General features: G+C 49.9%; 1 protein-coding gene across 12 annotated transcripts in view; it reads left to right on the top strand.

Annotated features, from left to right (window-relative positions):
• LOC118795285 (receptor-type tyrosine-protein phosphatase F) overlaps positions 1-20,883 on the top strand; it is a 204,773-nt gene that overhangs the window by 114,593 nt on the left and 69,297 nt on the right. For 8 of the 12 annotated variants that reach the window (XM_036553666.1, XM_036553664.1, XM_036553673.1 and 5 more), the window contains exons 5-6: positions 4,370-4,558; positions 11,399-11,509. In XM_036553666.1, the coding sequence (XP_036409559.1) occupies positions 4,370-4,558; positions 11,399-11,509 (300 nt within the window). Of the gene's footprint in view, positions 1-4,369; positions 4,559-7,958; positions 7,977-11,398; positions 11,510-20,883 lie in introns of all 12 variants that reach the window. The other 4 variants (XM_036553665.1, XM_036553663.1, XM_036553672.1 and 1 more) reach the window with 1 other exon arrangement.

Below are 20,883 nucleotides of genomic sequence, written 5' to 3'. Positions count from 1 at the left end.
ATAAAAAATGAAGTATAGGAAATGTATATTTTCTTTATAATGAAAACATAGTGGATACAGGCTTGTTTAAATGCACACACATACACACTGCATATCCATTATTCATCTTGTTTAGTCAAGCATTTCAAGATAACTCCTTCAGTCGAAAGTATGAAAGTGCCCTAGCCTGGATTTGAACCTGCAATCAGCTGTTTACACAGCTAATTCTCTAAATGCTACGCCACACTGCAACTGGTGCAGAAACCAGATAAACAGGCCCACCTGCTGCCATTTTTAGTCTGGTGGAGCCACAGGTTGTTTCTAATTAAGCGTACTGTAAACACCACTTCTCTGTCTGTGCACCCCCTACACTTACAGCTCCCCGCAACGCAAAACACCGAAACAAAAGGCGGAGATGCGCTGCATTGCTAAGCAGCCGCTGTGGTGTTTAAAATGACTCCCTGCTTGTGGAAGCGATGCTGTCGAGGCGCTGACTCATTCAGTAACTCTCACGGAGGTTTCCACCGTGCTCCCGCTGGGTGTTATTGCAGTGTCTCAGAACGCCGGGGAGCGATTCCTGCACCAGAGACCCACCCCGAGCCCCGAGTCGAGCCGCGCGGTTCATTAGTAACAGGAACAGCAGCCCCTCCCCTGCCGTAAGGCCCTGCCCCCAGCCCTGGCAGAGGGGACTGTTCCCACACGCTCTCCCCGAACTTCCATTGTGCGCGACTTCACCTCATCCTGCCTGGCGCTCTCCTCCACTCCTTTACCGTTGTGGTTTCCATGGTTACACGGCCGGCTCTCCGCCGAGTGAAAGGTGGTGGAGGAAGCCAGGTACTGACCGCGGTGTGTTCGGTGGCCAGCTCTGAGGATTTAGCTCACGCAGGGGGGTCGGTGGCACTAATTCGGCCAGTGCTGATAAAAGCTAATGGCCACTGCCTGGTATTAGGCAACGCTAAGCTTATTGTCAGTCTCACAGGGGGTAGGCATGCTGCCGAGGAAAGGGAGGGGCTCAAAAGGTGACACAGAAAAGCAGGAGCCTCAGTGTGTGTGTACTTTACTGTGAATTGTGCCTTTTAAGATTTGGTTGTTTTTTGCCATGTAGATTACATACCGTGTATCAATTGTTGTATTTTGTATATTTCATTGACACTGTTGGTCCATCTCTTTCATGTCTGTGAGGCAGGTGTGAGCAGGTTTAGCAATGGAGACTAATTTTTCAGATCTCAGCCCACTAAAATATAGTCAGTCGATACCTTTTCAGTGCATGAATGTATGTGTGCATGTGCTTGCATGTGTGTGGTGCGTGGGCGTGTGCGTGCGCGTGTGTGTGTGTGTGTGTGTGTGTGTGTGTCTTAACAGCGAATATTGAAAGGGCAAAGTCCCACAATGGGTGTTCCCTTCTTCAAAATGCGTTAGAATCAGAGCCTGATCCACAGTCTCTTGGACACTCCCCCCAGCTTCTCAGGTACTCCCTCTTAGCCTCTCGGACACTCCCTCATCCTCTGAGACATTCCCTCAGACATTCCCTCATCCTCTCAAACACTCCCTCAGCCTCTCGGACACTCCCTCATCCTCTCAGACACTCCCTAATCCTCTCAGACATACTCCCTCATCCTCTCAGACACACTCCCTCATCCTCTCAGACACACTCCCTCATCCTCTCAGACACTCCCTCAGCCAGGCCCCATCTGCTCATTCATCACTTCTTTCATCTGTTCATAGTAGGAGGCCAGTATCCATTATTAAACACCATCAAATTTACATCACACAGTGTGATGTCAGACTGTGAGGAGGTGACTGTGTGAGTTCACCGCATTGACAGGGTGGTGTCTGGGATCTGAGGCTGTGGAGCGGATCAGTCCCTGCCACACAGCGGCATGACGGGCCGGCGTGTGTTCGGCGGCCTGGAGCCCCGCTGTCTCCCGGCCCACGGGTCAGACGACACACAGGCACCCTCCAGCGCGCAGTCCGCCCAGAACCAAGATCCACCCAAGCAGAGACCAGAGAGAGGAAAACGGTCTGCCGCCTGGTGCCCCCTGCTCCGCTCAGAAGGCATTCACAGAGCTAGAAATCATTGGCAGCTTGTGCTCGTATCACAGATGACACATTTTTCCCTTCAGAGGAAATCATTTCTGTGGGGTTTAACTGGCCTCCGTGGTCCAGCTGTATCCATTAAAATGGGATTAAATTACACCCTAATCGGTCATTTTCCACCTGAGTTAACCTCTGATAGACCATTGGCTAATGCCATTGATTTCTGATAACTAAATGGCCAATAGTGACCCAGCTCAACCTGTGATGCTGCACACTTTACCTGGGCAGCTCAGTGCCTCTGGCACAGCATTCACAGGCATGGGAGATTACTGTGCGTCACTGTGTGGTGATGGAGTGGATGTAGGGAGTTGTCAGAGTACACACAGTTCTCTAAAGTACACAGCAGTATGGGTTAGCATGCCAAGCCAGGCAGCCTCTTGTTATTCAGGAGCTTGAATTTCTCCCTCACTTGTCCCGGGCTATTACAGTCTTAGCACATTGGGTGATTACAGGACGGGTTGATTCCCTTTTGTGTTTGCGTGCCTGTGTACGTGTGCGTGTGTGTATGCATGTGTATGCATGTGTGTGTCTGTGTGTTTGAGTTTGTGCGTGTGTTGTCACCTTGAGTTATCATTGTGTTCAGCCCTACTGACCAGATTTGACTTGACGCTGTCCATTACCGCTGTGGCAATTTCCTGGCTGGCTGAAAGCTTTCACTCCCGCTTTCCCAATATGGTACAGTTACTGTCACCTGCCATCCGGTGACGGAGGTGCCAGCTCTTCCTCCTGACAGCAGAACACCCTGTCATTACCAGCTTCCCAAAGTTAAGTCACTGTCTGACCAACGCTGCAGCATGCCTTAGCGTTAGATCCCCCAGCTCAATCAATTCCTCTCTGGCACTCATATGCAGCAGTCCTGCCTGTCTGCCATTCATGTCGCATTGATCCCGAGGTGGATAATGTGTACACAAGCACACAGACAGACTGTTCTGCTCTGCAGATGCGGTTCCTGCGTGTCAGAGAGGGGGGGGGGGGGGGGGCCGGGAGTTCGCGCTCCTCTCGCCACCCGGAGGGAGCGAGGCTGTGCCCGGCGATCGATCCCTCGCCCCCCTCCCCGGTCTCTCTGTGTGCAGTGTACTTGTTTCCCGCTGTCATGTCCTCAGCTCAATCCCAGGGCTTCAGCACTGCAGGAGCGGCTGGAAAAAACTCTGCAGGGCTGAGACTGAGGAATAGAGGAATAGAGCTGTCTGAGGAGCGGAAGGGCTAACCCGAAGGCCCATTCCAAGTGTGGATTTTAACTTTCCCTTTCCATCCGCCGCATTCAGATACACCTGACCTAGCTGCTGCAGTAGGGTTTATAATGTCTGCGTTTTTAATGTCCTCGTTCCTATATTTGACACTGCAAATGCTCCGATCATAGACCGGTCCAGTCATAGACTGGTGCTCCTTTGCCTGTTGTTTGAAAAATAATAGTTAATAACCGATGCAAGGAGTTAGAACAGCATTTTACACATTGAACAAAGGGCCTGAGATGGTGAAGGGAGTGAGAGGTTACATTATGAACTTAAGCGCGTGTTTGTTAAGTTTGTCTGCTGCATGCACCACTTTACGGAAGAGCAGGTGAAGGCACACGGTGGGGATCCAAGCTTTTCAGTTTGCAACCACAGTATCACAAAACAAGAAACCGTTTCCTCTGAAAATGTAATACATATGAGGTGGCAGAAGGGGAGAAATTGCAGTCATGTGTAAATGAGTGAAAAGGCTCGCCATTGTTGGTGTAAAATAAGGAAAATGTAGCAAGCTCTCGCTTACCCTGTAAATGAAAGTAACAAGATTGTGTTTGTTTAAGCCGATGTGGATTTACAGTAACCTGCCTTAGCAGTGCAGAAGAATTTGGCTCGCTATATAAGGGATGCAGACGTGCTCTGATACACAGTACCTGAGTTGGGTAGAAGAGTAGGCTCAGGAGGTGGCCATATTTAGTTCCAGTGGGAAGTGGGCTTTGGTGCGATGCATTATTTGATGAGGCAGCCATTTGACCTCTGTTAGCCTTTCAAGTGATCCGTGGAAAACAGGCTGGGAATGTGCTTGAATGGGTACAAGGAGCAGGGAAGTGACCTGATGGAAATGGTGCTTCAGGGGGAGGAGTGCTGTACCTGGATTAGCCTTGCGTGGGTGGGACGGAGTAACCCTGTGGGCCTGATTGCTTCTCTTCCGTAGGGTGGTGTGGCGATCGCAGGATACGCTGACCCGTGAGCTGAAGGGAGGACTGTCCCGTTAGCCGTATGGAGCTGGCAACCCAGCGCCTGGGTGCCATAATCTAACCCCCCCCCCCCGTGCTGTGTTTTTGCAGAGAACCAGATCCCGCACGGCTTCCCCACCATAGACATGGGCCCCCAGCTGAAGGTGGTGGAGAAGACGCGCACGGCCACCATGCTGTGCGCCGCCAGCGGCAACCCCGACCCCGAGATCTCCTGGTTCAAGGACTTCCTGCCCGTGGACATCAGCAGCAGCAACGGCCGCATCAAGCAACTGCGCTCAGGTAAGGACCGCCCCCCGCGCACCTGAGGGGCGTGCCCCGCTCCCGCACATGCTCAGACACGCACATGAACACATGCGAGGGTATGTCAGTGCTGATGCAGATTTGAGTTCCGTTTGGAAGTCCTGACTAATTGCATATTTTGTGCCTCCTGTGTTAAACCTTAATGACGCCTGTGTGGATAGGCTCTAGCAGCACACTCGTTAGAGGACAGAAAGGATGGTGCTCAGTCAAGTTGAAAGGAAGCTCAAATCAGAGCTCTCCCTGAGAATCGGGACTTTGTTTGATGGACAGGCCGGGTCCGTATTGCCTGCAGCACAAAGAGAGAGAGATTTAGCATGTACTGTGCCTGTTACCTCCACAATGCCATTCAGGCTTCCCTGCAGGGAAAAGAATCCGCAGCCGTGAGTCACGGGAGCTGTACCCCTTGGAGGGGGCCCTGATTTAGGTGTGCTCCCAGCGTCCCCCGCCTGTTGCCCAGGGGCTTGAGCACACCTGTAATGGGCAGGGAGTACTCCGATGGCAGAGAGGTGAGGCTGTGAGCCACAGTCCAGGAGCCTGTCTCACAGCTACGCCCTGAAAAGCGTGTTATCCTGGGAGAAAATGAAAAGGAAAAAAAAAAAACGCAGAGGCAAAAAAAGAACAGTGATTTGGAGAGTACATCTAGCTGTGAAGTTTCCCGGCTCTGTCTGCGCCGTCCTCCAGGACTCCTGTCTGCTCTGTCTGATGCGCAGAAGCTGTGGCCTCAGGTCAGGCGCACTGTTTTATTTATAACCCTGCTGCACTCGTAGAGTTGGTCCTGGGCATTATCAATGGATAGTTCTTGGGGGCTTCTGAGTACCTCAGCCTACAAGGTTGCAGACTGAGCCCTACAGATCCTGCGCTCATCATCAGCCGGCAACAACCAGCAGCCCGCAGAGGTGGAACAAATTGGCTTCGTTCTGCTGGGGTTAGTGGTAGGAACATCAGGCAGGGTTTTATCATCTCACCACTCTCAGGCACCCTGCAGTTCATCAGGGGCCTGCGAGTTGTTCGGATGACATCAGTAGAGTAGCACCTATCCTCCAATCAGCGCCCACTTCACTGCGGTGCACTGTGGGGCTTGTAGTGAAAAAAGTAGCCATTGGCTGTGTGCGGATTACACTCATTTCACCTCAGCAGGCCTGCATGACCGCAGTGGTCGCCATGAGGAGAAAAGCCTAATGTACAACTGCCGATCCCAAACAGGGTTCCATAAACATTGAATAAAAATGAGTAGTTTTACGTGCATATGAGTATATAGAATGCGATACAAACGAACAATTGAATTTGGTAGTGTTTATGGTAGTGACCTCACGTATCTGCCAGTTAGCCGTATGGAAATAATTAGCTAATGCTTTTTAGATTACACGTCCTTTAATTAGCAGTCCTAGTAGTCAGCATTTCCTTTCAAGAAATGCAAAACCCTCTGTGATTCAGTCTGTGACCTTTACGCTCCTGCCTCGGAGTAGAAAATGCCGGTCCTCTGCATCAAATAGGGGCTTAAGCCCATCTGAAGCGTGCGATTGGCTTCCCCTAACTGCAGCCTGCTCCGGGTAAGTGCGGACCCTGCCTGGAGAGATCGATCGCTGCTCTATTTACAATGTGCGGCACTTGATAAATAAACAGTTGAGTTCTGCCCCAGGATCTGATAGTATGGCAGGAGTCTGAAAGAGGCAGATTAGTGCCTCCTGACAAAGTTAAATCTCAGCCCTCTCCAGTAAATCCACCTCGTTTAGCGGGGCACGCTTAGTATTCCGGCCGCCGCTCCCGCCGCGGCCGCTTCAGCTGGCCATGACCGCGCTCCCATAGCCTCCACATCCTGCCGTCACCTTGGTGCACGCACCCTTCACCAGGCCTAAACCCCGTCCCGGAGCGCGCAAAGCGGAACTTTCAGCGTCTCTTTAACCTTCTTAGGCTGGAATGTTGGAAGTAATGAGGCCACTGAAGAAAAAAAAAAAAAAACAGAGCGAGCGGTTTAAGGATGGTGCTGAAGATTTGCAGGCTGCGGGACTCCACGTCGCCCTCTGTCAGCCGGAGGTCTGAATGGCTGCAGATTTCTGTCCTCTCCACGTCCTTCAGGAGGTCAACTTGTCTGTGAATTGCACACCTCTTAACAGATTATAAATTTCAAATGTTTAAAAGACAAAAATAAAAAAGAAAAAAAAAATCTAAATGAAATCGAAAACATCTCAGTCAGCCAGAGAGGATTAATTGCTTTAGGGTGAAACATAAACTGAACAAGTGGACGCTATACACAGCCGTGCTGACAGGCTCTGTGGAAATGGTGCTGGAATCTTCCTGGAAGCTTCCCTGCGGTCCAGGTGGGGCCGTCAGCTGGTTCTGAGCAGGGGGCTGTGAGGTCTCTCCTCTCGCATAGCTGGCAGCGAACAGAAAGCCACCTGCAAGCTGCTGTCTTCCTCAACACGCAGGCTGCACACACCTTACAGGGGCTTTCCTGTTCCCAAACCCCCTCCTCTCTGCCTGCACTCCCTCACAGTGGCAAGCGGTTGGTTCAGTATCCGGATCCAGATATCTGTATAGTAACCAACCAACTCCACTGTCTTCCTGCATATACCCAGACACGCCACAGTGTCCCCGTACTAATGATGCGACTGATATGTAGGGATAAACACGGAGATATTAATTCAGTCTAAAAGCCCAACATGGTTTAATGGCAGCAGTACTGTTGATGCTGATGAACCTCGGCTATGTTTAAAATCAGTTGATCTAAAGCATAATTATCTTTGCATTTCTAATTCTCTTTGAAGCCCGACCATGTATTCACTTAATACAGTCTGTTGCATTGTTGTAGCTTATACGGGTAGTAATTTGTGAATATTTTTTTGGGTTGAAAAAAAAATCAGTATTATTTCAGATATGTGTGTAGATCTGCATGAGGGAATAGTCTACACTTCAGAGTGAAAAAAGAAATGCACCTTCCATGTACTTAATATTTTACAGCAGAAAAACTCACATAGATTATTGTACATGTTTGTGTTTTGAACAGTAGTAACACTATTGAATGATTAGGTCCAGTTGAGCTTGAAATATTTAAAAGAGCAGTGGCAGGAATTTGCTGTCTGCAGAGGAGGCTGATAGACAGGCCAGGTTAGCTGCTCGGACACACCTGCACGATCTCTCTCAGTGCTTACTAACCCCCGGAGAGTGCTGCCATGACTTACCTATGCAGCCTCTCTCTTTTTATTTCAGAATCTTATTATTTATCTTTATTTTTCTCCCCACTCAGACTAAGGTAAAATCTTGAGAAATACTTCTAATTTCCTTACTTTTGTTGTATTTTATTTTATTTCTTTATTTCTCTCTCTCCTCTTTGTACTAATGCCTCTTTCTGATCTTATTTGCATTCAAATTACCTCACCAGGTGGTACACCAATCAGAGGTAAGAATGCTGAAAAGTGCCCTGAAATGTCGACTCACTCCATTGCCCCGCCTCTTCCTCCCACCGTTTCCCATCTCCAGCTCTCCGCACCTCCTCTCTGTCAGCACATGCCCTCTTGTTGTTCTGTGTTGTTTTACCCCCTCAAAGCAAACAAACAACAATCAATAACCAGGAATCCACAGAGGAGGACTTTTTGAAAAACTCACGCATTATTATGAAGAGGGTGTACCTGGCTGGATCTTGTCTCTCCATTAGCTGGGCCGAGGGCTTACTGTCTCTTAGAAAGAGTAGAATCCAGCCTTCAGGGGGATATGAGGGGCTCAGCTGAATGCTGCTTCACTGAGGCTGTGATGACTCTGTCTGCGTGAGTCACGTGGCGCTTTGGCAGCCCTGGGAATAGAAATGGTGAGAGGCAGTCAGCGTGTAACTTCAGTCTCAAAACCATCTGGATCCTGCTCAATGAAGATGGCTTTGCGTGGGCTTCGTGTCACTTGAAAGCAGATCGGGTCAGCAGAGCAGGACGCGCCGTAGTCCGCTCTCCTAATGCTAGATGGCAAGCTACATTTGTGTTCCTCCAGCATGTCCGTTTGGGGGAAAAGACTAAACCACAGAGCACACTCCCATAGTCTCCTGCTTTGTTTAAAAAAAAAGGGGTTTTGTCAAAACAAGTTGTTGCTTTCATCCTGTAATTTGTATTCTGTGTGCTAAAGAGGCACAATAATAGAAGGCACATGGATATTGGTAATTGAATCCTCACGATCTAATTTGCTAGTTTAAGGCTGTGCATAAAAACATGGTGAGTAAAGCGTGACCCGACTGCAGTCCTTCAGTTCCGGGGGGTTTGGGTGATCCCGTTTTCCACCAAAACGAGGGAGCTGATAAACTTGTGTGAGTGACACCATTCTGACCGATGCATTTGCATGTTGGGAACTGTAGTTCTGAAAGGAAAGAAAGTGCTGTCTCAAGGGCAGCACGCAGATAGCATTTAATCGGTGTGGAGTGAAAGTAATTTCTGAAACCTTAATGTCGGAAAGCAGGATTTCCTGCAGCCACTTCTCCATTATGTTTACACAAGCCGCCCATTTGTTACAGCCTACGGAATCTTACATTCAGAAAGTGTCCAGTCTTTTTAAAGGTTATTAAACTCCTGCGCTTTCTGATGCCGTTAAAAGAGGAAAATAGTAAGGCAGCACAGCTGTACATATTTAAACACCGCGGGGATTTGCTGGTCAGAGGGCTTGCATCTCAGCGCTTTGAAGGCGCTGGCCGCTGGGACCTTTACAAGCAAACGAAATGGAAGAAAACAAGAGGCGATCTCTGTCTCGAGCATGTCAGCTTCCCCTGCCTGCAGAGGAGGTGAGCTGGTTAGAGGCAGCCAGCGTTAACGCTGTGGAGGAGCGAATTCTCCTCCGCCATCGCCTGCTCGAAAGCCGGCTGAGCGCAGTTCCTGTGTAGTAATTATATTTACACAACATTACAACCTGGTTTTCAGAAGATGTAATCACGCTGGCAAGGTGTTAACTGCAAACGCTCGCGGAGAGTGCTTTTTGTTTCAGTACGCACACTGGAGCGATGGTATCTCCTGCAAACCAGTCGGAGCGTTCCAGCCTTCCTGGAACGGAAGCAGCCAGGAATGGGTTGAGGAAATACTGCCAGTCACCCTACCAAATTCATCATGGGTGTCATCACACGTTTTTTCCTAATTTCTTTTTATTAATTTCATAGTTATTTTCGTCGGCACTGAACATTCTTGTAACAAAGCCATTCATCCCAGAATGCATTTCAGGAACTCTGCTGAAGTGTATTTTGACACACATTTTTTTCTCCCAAGTGTTCACCTTCTACAACCTGCATGATGTCTGATGTCTGGCCTCATTGCTCTGCTGCAGTGTATAGCTGTCAGACCAAGACAGTCAATGTCACTGTTTGTTAGAGCTTGAGTGTTTATGTGGGCACTTGCTGTGTAAAATATATACGGCCGTTTTGTGGGGAATTGTGAAGAAAAAAATGGTGAAATGTGGAAGCCATTCAGGCCTATGAGAGAGCGGATCAGGTAAGTCCCTATCCGCCATTGTCCGCAACCCGCATTCATTTTCTTCAGAAACGCTTTATCGATCAGATCGACCGCAGGTTCTTCCTGCGGACCGCACATAGCAAAACACACTCTGCTAGCTTTGATTGTGTTTAATTACGCAGCGCCGGAGACAGGGGCAGCATGCAGTCCGCGGTCGAGAGCGATGCTGTGACAACAATCAGCGCGGAGCAATCCCACAATTACCAGCAATTTGCCGCCGCTTTATCTGGCCAATCAGGCTGTGAGCAGGCAGGGCTCCCATTAGCGCTGCTGGTGGAGCAGGGGGCTGGAGGGAACCCGCAGGTGCCTCCGCGGCAAGCCCCCCTCTCAGCGGCAGCAGCGGCTCTCAGGAGCAGGTGGCGTGGGAGCTGCTTATTAGTCGGCCGTCCCTTTTTTGTGAAATTCCCCATGATGCCTTGCGGTTTGCCTCGGCCTCCTGTCTGTAATTGCCAACTGGTGGCTGCTGCAGGATGTTGGACACGGTTGCAGGAATCCGTTGGTCTGTTTACCATGGGAGGTAGAGGAAGATGCATGTGAGAACTGCTGATTTTATCCACCGGCCCCATACTCCTCCAACTAGGATTAACGGCACACATCTTAAAGTAGATGTGAAGACTTCAAATATAAGTCCTTTTGTTATCTGAGATGTGAAGTGTACATTACATTACATTGTTGTTATTTGCTGTTTAGCCAATGATCTTGTCCAGAGCGGGTTAAACTTAGATGTTTAAGTTTTTATATGTTTTACAGTGTAGTTTCAGGAGCTTATTTGGTTGAGTACATTCCTCTCAGCAGCTGAATTCATCAGTGCACACAGGTAGTGCAGTTCTAGTTGATTAATGCAAGTCACGGACATGAGATATGCAGACATATGGACACAGCGTTCCACCAGCTTGCCTCTTGACTGATGTGGACCGATGTAGAACAATGACGTCGGCTTTCAATGTGACGTACCACACAAGCAGAACCATCTGTTTGGAAGTCTCTCACCTCACTCTTCATTCATCGGTAGGCATTTCAAACACTTACTGGCTCTGTGCCCTAACAAACGATCTCCCTCCGTTTTGCGCCCATATGTTTCTTGCAAGCTATACTGAGTAGTAGGTGCTGTTAATTGTTACTGCTGTCTTCAAGGAGCACTCTGTGTCATTAAACACAAGTTGTGGTGTTCACTACCCTCTGTGCCCATTTACACCCCCAACAGTGGTGTTTGGTGCTGTGTGTGTGTGTGTGTGTGTGTGTGTGTGTGTGTGTGTGTTTCACCATGTCTGGCTTGTGTCAGTGTTGACCGCCGCCCATGGCGTTGAGCTCAGCTGACTGGGTGCCCCTCCTTCCTCCTTTCACCCAGGAGCACTTCAGATCGAGAACAGCGAGGAGTCTGACCAGGGGAAGTACGAGTGTGTGGCCATGAACAGCGCCGGGACCCGCTACTCTGCCCCCGCCAACCTCTACGTGCGAGGTAAGACCCCCCCCCTCCCCCCCCCCCCCGACGGCCGTGGAGCCGGATTCTGGGATCCGGACTTTGGGGACCTGTCTGCATACTAACCTCCTCCTAACTCCGGTCTCACCGGCAGCTCTTTACAGGTGGCTGCCGTCTCGCAACGCGAGGATCCGCAGTGTTCATCCATCACAGGCCAACACGCTTCTTTGTTTTGTCTGCGGATGCACAGACGTGTTTTGCAATGTGATTTGTTTTGCGGTTGCGGACTCGAGTCTGTTTGACAGGTTGGGTGTTGAAGTTCCGCGTCGCTGGAGCGTAATTGGAGCTGTGTCACGCACTGTGAGTGGGAACCTTGCGGGCGCAGGGGTGAGTTTGGGGTCAGCCTCGGGTGCCACCGTGCCGTCTGGCTGCAGCAAAGCAATACAGTCAGGCGTGAAGTCTGGAGCCGAGCGAGGGCGAAACGACTCGGCCGTCATTCCTGTTTGTGAACGCAGGGAAATTTCCCTTCCACAGGTTGTCACTTTACCAGCAGGGCTAATTATGAACTTTTCCCCCATGTCTGTAAAGAGCTTCGTACCGCCTCTTTCAGACATCAAGAAACCTCTCTCCAAGTCATCAAATGCAATTAAAGTGCCTCAGTCGCATTAATAAAGGGGTGTAGCTTGTAACAGTATACACCGAAAAACATACATTCACTCGCATATACACATACACGCGCACACATGCACACACACGTACATGCATACATGCATAGTTCAAATAAAAGTCGATGAACTCTGATGATTGATGAACTGACAAGGTAAAACAATGAAACAATAGATTAATCTGATCCTTTTTGCACTGGTTTCTGCTACAGTATATGAATTGTACCTGAAGAATTTGGTATCTACATTCACAGCCATGTGTCCAGTGCTGAATTGCTTCTGGTCAGTTGGAAACACAGCTGTGTTGGAAATTTTCATAACTCTTTAACATGTGGCCATTCTCATTGCTTTTATTTATAGTTGTTCAATGACAAATTATGAAGCAACTGGCAGAATGCATTGCAGCTGTTAAAAAATTGATAATATCAAGCTAGATGCTTCAAAGCTTGTCTTCGATTAATCAGCCCAATTAATCATCTAATAGCTATAGTCCTTAGGGGTTAGTGCATATTGCATAATACATATGTATGGATGTACTCATATGTGTACCTATGCATACATACATAGCTGATCTTGTAGCTGTCGTCTGTCACAATAAGCTCGGCGGAGGTCACCGTCAGAGTTAATGCCGTGGCATTGTGAACCTGCCACGACACCAAGAGAGAAATATATGTCCTGGCCCAGATCAATATGGAAGCCAAGTAGAATATCTGTTCTGAGTAACAGCGTGTGAGGTTTGTAGTTAATGAGAATACTCATTATCTGATCAAATCCCCCTGCTGTCAGAGGCAGCAATAATGATAAATGTCATTGGTTTATTAATCCTCCTGTATTTCACAGCATGCCAAGGCATTGCTGCAGATATCATCATCAAGAGATCTTTATTTTTTCCAGTCGCTTTCATTGAGAAGAGGACAGAGAGATATGCGAGCGTGTGTATTCCCATGGTAGGCTGCTTTCATCCAGGCGGGGAACGAGCCGTCTGAAACGTGCTGCAAATCTGTGTACGGGAGACGAACCTGCCAGGGGCTCGGGGACCTGAGAGAGAGACGTCAGCCCGAGATGTCTGTCACTCGGCTCCCAAAATGAGAGAGAGGGATAATGTCTGTTCGGATATGAAAGTGAGTGAAAACACACCAAAAAAAAAAAAAACACAGAAAAGGTTTGTATCCTGTGCCGGTCCAGTGGCACCTGACGCAGTAACAAAGAGGTTGAGAGGGATCAGACAGTGTCTCTGAGCAGATGGTGACCTCAGGGGGCGTCTTGCCCGCGATTGGCCCTTCCTCACCACTCTTTGAGCTTCATTGTTCCCTTCCTGATCCTAACCGCCGCCCTCGCTCCGTTTCAAAGGGCTGGCTCGTAATGCCAAGAGTCCGGGGAAAGGGAATTAGGCCTGATCTCCCACGCGCAAAGCCGCCTCTTTCATCTGACGGCGTCTGGGTTCACGACCAGCACGTCAGCCCGGCTTTGGATTTCCTCCAAACCGCTAATGACTGTAATGACACAGGAAGAAACGTCAGTCTCGCGCTGGGCTCAAACCTCACGCGACGGGCGCGGACTCGGTGCTTTCCCCTGGCAGGTAACAGCGGCTAGCTCTGAAACCCAGGCCTCGCCGGGGTGGGGGTGGGGGGGTGGACGCTTCCAGCAGGAGTGGAATGCCACCCACAGGTTGTCAGGCAGCAGTCAGGGCAGCGTCTGCTGGTCTATGGAACGGCGCTGGAATGATAATCGCAGATACTGCCTGCCCGCGCGGCCGAGAAAAGGAGCCTCTGTTGTGGCAACTGCATTTAAATATAAATAAACGGAGCGTAACCCTCTGGAAGGAACAAAAGCGTGTTGTGCCTGCGGTGAGGCGCGGATGTGCGTGAGTGGCGGGGTGGAGGCGGGCCGCGCCGGGGCGGGAGAACAGCCCAACAGGCCCCTCCCGAAAGCGGCCCCGCGTCCTACAGGGGGGAAGCTGAGATAGTGGAGTTACCCTGAGAAATGAGCCAGATAGGGCCGACTCCCTCGTAAACCTGGGCAGAACACACACGAGCCCCTACCTCATCAGCCAGACGGGGGGGGGGGGGGTCCTGGGAGCCCATAAAAAGAGAATTACCTCTTTTCGCACCCATGTGTTCACCCGCTTACAGGACCGATCTCAGCCTCCATCTCACGCCTGCGAGGCTGCAGGTGGAGGGAACCCTGTAAATTAAGATCTGTGATATTACAGAAGGCCCGTAATGCACAGTACTGCGTGTGTGCGACTCCCTTATAATCAGTCACTCTGACAGTGTTTTTATGGGTGTGCATGGGCAAAATGGATGCAGACCTGGAGATATTGCGCCGGGGAAAAACACAGGCAACTGCAGTCAGCCACCGTGAAGCCCAGGCTGTGTGGTGTTGCCTGGCAGCAAATAAAACGAATCTCACATTGGAAGAGAATATGATTGAGTTGAAATTTATATGTAATTTCACTACAGTCGTGATCAAATAGTCCACTGTAGTGTGCACTAATCAATTAGTTCACCTGACTGCAAAAGTTTCCAGCATTCTTCTTTTGTTGTTGTTTTTAAACTTTCTGTGTGAGGTATTGCTGATTAGCAGGTTTGTTAGCAATGAATCGCAGAGGTTGAGAGAAAGGGCCAGATCTGTGCCCTTCCACACTATTGGCAGAGGTAGAAGATCTACTGCATGATAAACAGCAGGTATGGTACCCCCAAGCAAAAGTCTATTTTATTCTTTGGAGAGAAAAATAACCACTGGTCACAGCACTTCTGCTAGGCAGTTGCTTTTGTGGAGTCAGCATCGGCCAAGTTTTTTTTTTTATGTACATAGCAATAAGTAGGTATATTTATTTGCCTTGTATTCTCTGTGGTCTTGTATGTAGTGCGGCATGATTATTTATCACCGTTACATTGTTAGGTTGGTCAGTGTTAGCCACACGAACCTGAGCGTATGTTCCCTGGATACCCTGCTACATGTCTGTGAGAGAAGTCTCACTCTCTGTCTCTGTTTGCCTTTTTCTCACCGTGACACGTACGGTGTACGGTGTCGTGTCTGTGACCGTATGGTGTCGTGTCTGTGACCGTATGGTGTCGTGTCTGTGACCGTACGGTGTCGTGTCTGTGACCGTACGGTGTCGTGTCTGTGACCGTACGGTGTCGTGTCTGTGACTGTACGGTGTCGTGTCTGTGAGTTTGTGTAACCTCTGCCTCTTCTCCAGGTGCACACCATACAGCAGCCATGTCAGCGCTCTACTTCCTGACAAAAGGCTTTTTCCCGGTGTCCCAGTCCTCATGTGTGGCCGGGGGGCGGGGGCGGGGGTGGGGGGGTCTGTTCACTGTTGGTGCTCTGTCTTCTTTTTCCGTCCCTGTCTTCTTTCCTGCCTTTCTTTGTGTCGAGGCTTGTTCACAGAGCTGGGCTTCGTGGGGGTTTGGGTGCTCTCTGTGACCCTCTTTGACAGAAGACTGCATCTCCATGGGAAGGACAGTGTCTCATGCGCAGACTGCATGTGTGCACCCTCATGCGCCAGGAGCTTATCCTGTGAAAAGAAGCCAGCCATTGTCTGCACTGCTCCATGTTTTCATGTGACCTGCTGTGGGAACGTCTGTGGGAATATGTGGAGGGCTTGGGAAGCCGATGCTTTTTCATCTGCATGGCTGTGTGTGTGTGTGTGTGTGTGTGTGTGTGTGTGTGTGTATGTATGTGTATGTGTATGTGTGTGTGTGTATGTGTATGTGTATGTGTATGTGTATGTGTATGTGTGTGTCTGTGTCTGTGTCTGTGTCTCTGTGTGCGTGTGCGTGTGCGTGTGCGTGTGTGTGTGTGGGCGCGCGTGCGCGCTTGTGTACAGTGTGTGTGTGTCTTTCTTTGTGTGCATATGTCCTTGTGTGTGCACCTGTTTTTGTGTGTGTACTGTGTGTGTACAGTTTGTGTGTGTTTGGGAGGGCGGTTCACTACCACAGTACACTAACTGTTCCATGCATACATTCCCAGTATGTACAGAGTATTGTTACACTGGGGATTGGAGCACACAGAGCCCTTCTCCTGTGCTTCCTCCCCCAGACACTCATATGTCCAGTGTGACGTCCGCGCTGAGATAATCATGTGACGGGGATGTGTGTGACAGTGTGCGGCTGTGTTTACCTGTGTTGGAGCTGTCCTCCCGTGCGTGCCGTGATTCTGCGGCAGGAATCACCGGCAGGATGTGGGTGAGCTCCTGTTTTCTGTGCAGCCTGGAATGAATGACTAATTCATCCAGCCCATCTGTATTCACATCCAGCCGCAGACCTGCTCAGTGGCATTGCGCTAAAGGAGCCAATGGACGGAATAAATCTGGACAGTGTTACCATCTGGGGTGTGAGCGCCTGTATTGTGTGTAATGAAGTTCAAGGTGTCAGCAAGCACTGAATGCCCCATGCCATCTTTATTCAGGGGAGGTAGCTGGGGTGTGTGAGAGGCCTGCGTCAGAGTCTGTGTATGTGTCTGTTCCTTTGTCTGTGTCTGTGTGAGTGTGTCTGCGAGTGGATCTGTGTGTGTGGACAGTGTGTGTGTGTGTGTGTTTGTGTGCGTACATACTGTCTCTGTGTGTGTCTGTATGTGAGTACGTGCGTATGTGTGCCTGTCTGTGTCTGTGTCTGTGTCCGTGAGTGTGTGTGTGTGTGTGTGTGTGTGTGTGTGTGTGTGCATGTGTGTGTTGTGAAGAGATGTTGTCTCCATTGTGTTTTGTTTACTCTCTGTGGTGGATAAGCGGGAAGGTTGGCCTGTTTCACTCTCTCTGTGTTTCTCCTTGTCTTTTTTCTGTTTTGTTTTTTTTTTTTATTTCCTGTCGTCCATCACCATCGCACCCTGCCATCAAAACAATCAATCCAAAACTCACCTCTCAGATCAGCGGGAAGGTTGGTCCTTTTTCACTTGTTTCCCTCCTAACGCCAGGCTCTGTGTGGACCAGAGCCAGCCAGGCTCCTCAGTCCCTGCCCCTCTCTCAGGGGGGCGCAGCCTCTGTCCCGAAACCCCCACAGTACACCCCTGCTACCCCTCACCCCCTGCCATGCCTCGGAATGCTTGCATGTGCCCCGACTGGTCCGGCCCGTGACCTCACCCCTGAACCGTCACCCTTATAAACTCTGTGCTCACTGCACCTGCCTGGTAGTCCTGTCTGTGTCTGCCTTGTGTTTTTGCAGCCAGAACTGACCATCTCCCTTGTTTTTCCTGTCCACTCTGCTTCACAGAGCAGTCAGCTGCTAATTCGCAACCAAATGAATTGCCTCGCCTCTGCTTGGAACTCTAAACAGTGTCTGTTTTTTTTCCCCCACTATATTGCCAGCTTCTTGTCAGGGGGAGTTCAGTACAGCCCTGAACTCGGATAACCCTCCTCAATAAAAGTGGAATTAGGGTTCTGGTGGCTGGGATTACAGCTTCAGACTCCTCAACGTTTTTCTTGTACGAGACCTACTTGGTGGTTTTACATTTTACCAGAACGGTGATACCTCTTATAAACTCAGAGCAACGGTTTTTCCACAGTAATAACAATTTTTATAGCAGTGCGGGACAACACTGTGTCACTTTATACCAGAGTAACAGTATTGCTTCTCATTATACCAGAGCAACAGTTCTATCCCTCATTATATGAGAGGTGCAGTAATGTTTCTCTTAATGCAAGAGCCGTGATACTTTCTTTTACTATACCAGAGTAACAGTTATTTTTGTACCAGAGTGTGAAGTAGAGCCAGCTTCTCTACACAGAGTAACAGTAATGGTTGTCTTAGTGGTACTTTCTTTTACTGTACTGGAGGAACAGTTCTGTCTCACATTGTACCAGAGCAAACAGTGTGTTATGCCCACGTGCGTGAAGCAGGGCATAAGAACTCCCAATGCCTGTTAGTTTCTATAGTTAAATATTTTATTAATAACACTCATTTAGTGGCATGAGTGTTATTAAGACAAATGTGACCGTGACAAGTGCAGTGATAAATAGGAAAAGTAGGCTTGTTTCCAAGTTCAGAAATTTATTAAAATAAGTCTTTTTAGGAGGGAATGCTTTTGACTTTTTACACATTTAATCTTGCTTTAGTAGATTTCATTATTTACTCAGGAATGAAGCATTTGATTTGGATTGTAGATTTACACCGGAGGAGAAAGGAGTGGGAGCCTAGCATTAGCCTAGCATGTTTAATTGTTACAGAAACGCTCAAACTTCACTAAAGTTTTCCAGCCCCTCCATCTGAGCTGAGAACAGTTGGAGCTGGGAAATCTCTTCTCTGTGGGGAAGAGCAGAAAAATCATTTTTTCCCCCCATCCCTTTCTTTCTGTTGGGAAGCCAACTTCTCTCGGCAAAACCCCAAAACAGCTTCAGAATATTGAAATTTGACTGCAGTCCCAGCAGTTTGTTTTTCTGCTAATAATTGCACCGCAGGCTTCTTTTGACTTCAAAAAGTCAAGTGGTCTGCAGCATAATTGATGCTCATTTCCTATTGAAGGCCATTCAGAAAGATCTATTTCATCTTCACGATGGTTTTTTTTTTCCCCTGTTGTTGCTCTCATGGTGACATTACTTTCAGAAAAGAAATTGAAGTGTGAGTGCCTGTAACTTAACATCCCGCCTAGTGTTCCTGTCCCTGGCTTTGATATTATCAAAGCAGAAGACGACTCTCGTGTCTTTTACCCCACAAATTACTATTCTAGTGTTACCTTACTTTGTGCCTTTTTGTACTGCTCATTTGGCCCCTCAGTTCCACACTGCTTTTTTTGGAGGATTTTGCTCCTAAATTAAAGATGGAGGAGCGGTGAAGGCTTGGTTGTGGAGCGCTGAGGAAAATGAGGAGTATCGACAGCATGCTGCTCCCGTTCGCACTCGCTGGAAGACTCAGCCTTGCGTGGCACGTCCAGGTGGGAATCCAGCGATCGCTCATCCGGTGACCGGACGCCACGCTGCGCTAATAACCTGAGAGCCTGAGAGTTAATGCAGCAATTAGCGGCGGCTAATTGCCAGCCGGAGTCGCGCGAGAAGGTTCAGCGCTGCTGACAGGATTCACGGGGAGGTTAGAGTCACGGTTTCCCTGGCCGGCTCGCTGTTTGGCTGGGCTGACGTAATGCTGTTGCAGGTCTCTCCGTCCCTCTCGCTCTCTCTGAAATGCACACGAGCGGTTTTCGCGGGGGAAACTGTAGCCGAGCAGAGGGTGAGGAGGGGGAATGAAGCGGTGGCTTCCGGGCGTCTTCTGGCCCCTGTGGTGAAACCGGAGAGCGGTTTGGCGTTTGACTGGCAGGCTGGGAGAGGGGTGATGTCACTCCCATGCGGTTCGGGTCGAACCCGAGGCCAATAAGCCTGAAATCCTAGCCGCCATCACCAGAGGGAAGGGGGTATCCGTAACAATCACTCGCTGCCTGGTCAGGTCTCAAAACCCTCATTAAAAGTACAGCAACTGCAAGGTCTGAATTATTCAAACATATACCTGAGATACAGTCTGGATATCACTGCATATAGTTAGTGTTCTTCTTCTGTAAGGGAGGGCACGTCCTCTGATGCTGTCATTCCTACTTTTTCAGAGAGCTACTCTGAGATACATCCCTGTGTCACTGGACTCCTCCTATGCAGAGCCAGAGTCAGGGTCTTTACAGGGACGAGGAGGAGAGAGATGCAGAGACACCACCACAGACCGCTGCAGCACCTCAGCCTCCTTCTGATTGGCTGCTGCGCTTTGTCGAGGACAGGCCGCTGTTCCAAAGCCCGTTGGACACGGATCTAGCGGAGACGGTGCTGGTGGCCGTGGTTTGATGGTGAGGGGTACAGGAGCTGAGGGAGAGGTTAACGGGTGCACTCGCTCACAGTGGCGCCCCGGGCGGGGATTTCCCCGAACGCTGCTCCGCCAAACCCCAGAGCGAAGTATCGGTATCTCTAAAGAGCTGTGCTCAACCTACACGCCCTGCCACAGCCAGATAATATACGAGGCGGCGTTCGGCTGTGCCACAGAGAATACTGCAGCTTTTGTGTTTGTTGCCTGTTTCCTGTTTTCTTTTGAGGGCGTAGGAGCAGAACCGCCGGTGCTGCATGTGTAGGGAACATTATAAGCCTGATGGTTGTGGGGCGGTCGGGCAGTAAGCGGTCAGAGAGCCGCAGTCTGGGCCGGGGAGTCGTGTGTTTGTGTTCTCGGCGGGGCGCCGCCGTGGTACGCTGAGTGGGGGCGCTTAACCTCGGCTGCCCCCGTGAAGCGGGTCGTTTGCGTCGTCGTTTGCGCGCCGCGCCGTCTGGGAGAACACTCCCCGTTAAGCAGGCGGGTCACGCAGCCCGCGTCCTATTGCCAGCCGATCCCAGGTGATGAATAACACTCTAACAGGCTGAGTATTGGTCTGTTAAACCGCTGGAAGGACCGGGTCATGAGAGTCGCCTGTTGGGTTAGTCCTGAGGGTTTGTTTTCTGCTGTTTTTAGCATTTGAGTGATGTCACTGATATGCTGCCACTCACCGTTCCCTGCCCCCCCCCCCCCCCCCCCGCACGCACTGAATGAGGCGACTGCATCTCCGCCCCCTGCCTGTGTCTGAACCCCGCACCCCCACCCCCTCCCCCTCACTTCCCCCTGCTGTCTGTAAACTCTCCCTGCACGCTCGATCGCTGGCTCGCAGCATGCTGATAGTCAGAGGTGCGATGTCTGCCTCACCCAGCTTCACATGCTCTCACACAGCTTCCTGTTTAAAAAAAAAACACTCCAGCCAAGCTCCGACGGACTGGCCTGAATCCGGTCCGTGCCGGGACGAGCTCCCGGTTCCCCC

Source organism: Megalops cyprinoides, chromosome 20 (assembly GCF_013368585.1).
Source record: "Megalops cyprinoides isolate fMegCyp1 chromosome 20, fMegCyp1.pri, whole genome shotgun sequence".
Lineage (NCBI taxonomy): Eukaryota > Metazoa > Chordata > Actinopteri > Elopiformes > Megalopidae > Megalops > Megalops cyprinoides.
The sequence above is the reverse complement of the archived record's forward strand: the minus strand, read 5'-3'. Positions and strand labels throughout refer to the sequence as shown.